This window comes from Bombus vosnesenskii, unplaced genomic scaffold (assembly GCF_011952255.1).
Source record: "Bombus vosnesenskii isolate JDL3184/JDL3185 unplaced genomic scaffold, Bvos_JDL3184-5_v1.1 scf7180000013315, whole genome shotgun sequence".
In the NCBI taxonomy this organism is placed as follows: domain Eukaryota; kingdom Metazoa; phylum Arthropoda; class Insecta; order Hymenoptera; family Apidae; genus Bombus; species Bombus vosnesenskii.
The window spans coordinates 392,576-397,133 of NW_022882961.1; the positions used below are offsets into that span (position 1 = coordinate 392,576).

The 4,558-nt window shown below is 41.1% G+C and overlaps 1 protein-coding gene across 1 annotated transcript; it reads right to left on the bottom strand.

Annotated features, from left to right (window-relative positions):
- Window positions 1–352: 352 nt before the first annotated feature.
- LOC117235313 (alpha-glucosidase-like) lies at window positions 353–2,201 on the bottom strand. Its single transcript, XM_033497206.1, has one exon. The coding sequence runs from the start codon at window positions 2,180–2,182 to the stop codon at window positions 464–466; it is 1,719 nt and encodes a 572-aa protein (XP_033353097.1). The 5' UTR covers window positions 2,183–2,201; the 3' UTR covers window positions 353–463.
- Window positions 2,202–4,558: the final 2,357 nt, after the last annotated feature.

The following is a 4,558-nucleotide window of genomic DNA, read 5'->3' on the forward strand; positions in this document are numbered from 1 at the left end:
AGATTTTTAATCGGACGAGCGTACAACAGCGACGGTGCGGCGCGATAAAAATTGTAATGTACAATTAACCACTTTGTTTTAAACAGTCGTGATCTTGTTAACAGGATTTTGCATTTAATATTCGCGTAGTTTTGCCATTTCTGGCGCAAATAATTATGGAAGTTCGCTACTTGTGATGCTGGAGGTTCGTTAAATTTTCATAAAAGCTGCAGGGAAGAGTCGGAAGTTTATTGTCTATTTCGAACCGAGGTTTATCGACGAATAATTCTACGTAGAGATGGAAAAATCGCTGGAAAATAACACCGAAATAGATCTAAATAGAACTGCACAATTAAAAAATTACAACCATAAAAACGAGATAAATAGAATAAGGTTTATTAAAAATTAATCGTCAATACATCAATAACATGGTACAGGTGATCCGTCAACGTTGCCAAAACCCGTAAAAAATGCAAAATCAAAATTACTCATTCATGGAACGATATATATTAGGAGAGGTATACATGACGGAGGAAGATGCAGGAATAGTTATCGAATTGGTGAAAACCATGGTACCTGGACGAGGATAGGAATCAACATCGGCAGCATAAACTACCAAGGCAGGAGGAACTGACAGGGAAGCTCTAGCATTTACTTTGACAGGTTCATTGCCGAAATTGAGCATAACAATTACAGTTTCGCTTCCTAGAGTACGAGTAATACCCAAAACCTGCTTATCCAATATTGAAACGTTTAAAGAGCCCCTTGCGATTACTGGTCGTTTCTTTATGTTCATTAACTTTTTGAACAGCTGATATGGGGAGCTAGTTGCTCTCTTCTGAGCTGCCAGGTTCAATGTCTTATAATTGGAATGCACAGGCAACCAGGTTTTCGTACTATTGGAGAATCCGGCGCTGGTGGTACTGTCCCATTGGAACGGTGTTCTTTCTGGATCTCTGGATTTCAAGTAGTATCTGGCAGGACCAGCGTTGCAACCGGCTGGGTCGAGAGTCTCCTTGTACGTGAATGGTCTGTCTACCATTCCGATTTCGTCTCCGTTGTAAATAACCGCTATACCTGGTAGGACCATCGCCATCTGGATAATCATATTAGCTCTTCCAGTGCCGAATCTAGACGCCACGCGATGGTTATCGTGATTGCCCACGACCCAATTCGGCACGTTGCCACTCGGCACGCTTTTCACCCACTTATCTATCAAATTTTTGTAGTCCATCGCGGTAGATTTGTTGTTCAGACTCGTAATGAACATAAAGTTGAAGGGAACATTGGAGCCAGCTGTGTAGTATTTCATGGTACGTTCGTGAGTGGTGTATGCTTCCGTGAGAATTAACCTAGGATCGGAATTGGTACGGTTGGAGTGGTCGTCCATCAGCTTTCTCCAACTGTTAAGCGTGCCGTAGGTTTCGTTCTGATCTAACGTGTAAATATGAAGCAGACTGTCGTAATCGTCACTAGGGATATCGGTTCTGTTTGCGCTCGGTTCATCCCTAAAATTGGCATCCTCAAACATGAGATTGATAGCGTCAATGCGGAAACCATCGACCCCGCGGTCCATCCAAAATGTGAACACATTCTTTATCTCTTGATTCAAATCTTTGTTGCGATAATTCAAATCTGGTTGACCTATAGCGAATTGATGCAGATAGTATTGCTTACGGACGTTGTTCCACTCCCAAGCCGAACCTCCAAAGCCACTCAACCAGTTGTTTGGCGGTTTTCTGGTCCCGTTGACGATTTTGGCGTCGCGCCAGACGTAGTATTCGTCGTATGGCTTGATCTTTTGAACACTCTTCTTGAACCAGGGATGCTCGGGAGAACTATGATTAGGCACGAAGTCCAGGATCACCTTGAGCCCGAGGGACTTGGCCTTGGCTACCAGTTTGTCGAAATCCGCTAGAGTTCCGTAAGTGGGTTCGATGTCGGTATAGTTGGAGATGTCGTAACCAAAATCAACTTGTGGACTCTTATAAATTGGTGATAGCCAGAGAGCAGTGGCACCGATGTCTTTAATATGCTCCAGCTTGCTGGTGATACCGTTCAAATCACCGATACCATCTCCGTTGCTGTCTTTGAAACTCCTCGGGTAGATTTGGTACACGATGGCATTTTTGAACCAGTTCACGTCTACTGCCGCGCTTAGCGCGAACAATAAGAAACACGATGTAATCGTTAGCCGAAACATGATGGACTACTGCACCAAGAGGAACACAGACGGCCCTTTATAGTACGCGACGATATTAAACATCTATTTTCTTGCACATTTCGATTATCTAAAATGCTTTTGTCAAATCATTTTTATTCAATTAATCAAAGATAATACCATTTCGAATAGCTGTCAACGATAACGAGAAGATAGTTAGATACTTGACTTTTATCATAGACCATGTATCAATTTATTTTTTTACCTTCTGATTTTTCCTGAGAAAGAAACTTTCTATATCGAAATTGTTTTCTATACTTTCTTATATCTTCAAACATTTTTTCACACTCGATAGCAGCTTCCTTTCGTTGAAGAACACATCGAAGCTTCGATTTCTTATCGTGAAAAATCGCAAGTTTTTTCAATGAGTGGAGAACATTGCATGGAATGCAACTCACAATAAGATTCCTCGCAGTGCCGAGCTACTCGAAAGACGGATAAACACCTAGAACCGCACGACCTTGCGTGTTCAAGACGTTTATGCGTGCCGGTTTCGTTTCTGTCGTGTCCCGACTAATTATACGACCAGCTACGCTCTAACAGATCAGTTTCTTACTTTCTTTTTACCGAGACCAATTTGAGGCCCGAAGTCCGCCGTCGCGAATAAATTCGCCATTTATCTGCGTCACGGCAATCTTCTCCCTTTCTTGTATCTGTAGGGAATCGATTATCAACGACGTGAAAATGCGTAATTCTTGTAAAATTTCCAAATACCATGATCCTGTTCTAATTGCTATCATTAACTCGATGTTAATTAATTAAAGAATCTATATAAATGATAAAAGATTATTTTTGTTAAACTGGACGATTTTGCCAGATGGCGATACGTTTTCTAAGCCGCGATATCGAACCGATACGGGTATCTATCAAAACAGGTAATCGAAATCGCGTTGTTTCGATGAAAAAGAGGAGTACAATTTATTAGCGAACAATGTTAGTTTCAACTTCAAATAGAGATCAACTTCAAACTCAACGAGAAGAACGCGTAACGAGGAAAGAATGACACAACATTCTATAAAATGTAGCACGCCACAATAGATTGAAAGCTCTATGTGCAAGCTATTTCCATACATCGTATTGGAAACAGAATTTTTATAACCGGCACCCTTGATAACAATTCTTCGTAATTGAGAAGAAAAGAAATGCAACTGAGCCAGCCATCGGTATTATTCACAGGGGAATAAAGAGTCGGACGAAAGTCAATCGAGGAATTGACAGGTTTTTATCAATTTCTTTTTTCTCTTTTTGACGGTTAAAGTGTGACGTGACCTAGTTTCCTGTTTGGATCCACGCAATGAATTCGAAACGATTTATCAAAATTTCAAAATTCGATAACGCTGAAATTTTCAATCGGTTTCTGGTGTGCACGCACGCCATTAGCAACGTTGGTTTGTAAAACAAACCGCGCATAAAGATAATCAACCAGAGCGCCTACCGACTGTCAATATTCATCAAATTTGAATGATATCGCTGTCCAGCTAGGGGAAAAAAGCGAGTCACAGCCTATTTTTTTCACCGATCAATCCGGCTTGCGCGCCACGGATAAAGGAAACGTTTTCCGGATCGGTCGCAAAAATGTTCTCTGACACGCATTGTTTTGGTGGTACGCGGCCAACTATACACCGCTGAAATAGAACATGGTCCGCGTCGATTCCGGAACCACGGTCCAGTATCCGATTTTTGTCAGAAAAGTGATCTTTTTCCATTATCAGACATCTATATGTAGATTTCTTCCAGGCAAACGCCAGAGACGAAAGAAAAATGACGAATAGTTGGTACACAAGGAGGCGTACTATGCTTGGTAAACAAGAAAGTTTTCTTCGTTTAATTAGAACTTTCGTTTAAGCTTAATTAATGCTTGAGATTACGATGGTTCTCTGTCGTTTAATAACGCGGATAGAACAAATTCTCAGTAATAATGGCTGAATGCAATACTTCTGCTCGTGATTTACGCTGGAAGATACATGCCCGTAGATTTCGCAACAAGCAAGGACTAACATGGTACTCGTGTAGAACCGGCACCGCGCCACAGGAACAAAGTTTCGCCATAGCATTATTTCTGCGTGTAATTTTCTTCTTGGCTTATTGCGAACTGCATTCATTCATTGTTCATAGCGGTGCCGGGGGCAATTTCACCGAAACAATGAATTATTCATATTGTAAACATTCGTTCTTCCCTCGTAGTTATCAGTCTCTTCAGTACCATGTTTCACTTTTTTAGACCGTGTTTTAATCGCAGTCGTTTCATTATTTACCATAGAAATAACTATACCAAACTTTGTAGCCATTTTTCCATCCCTGCAATTAGTCCTGTAGGACAAAATAATTGCGGTAAGTAGTATTCTCTGTGAGAGCTTT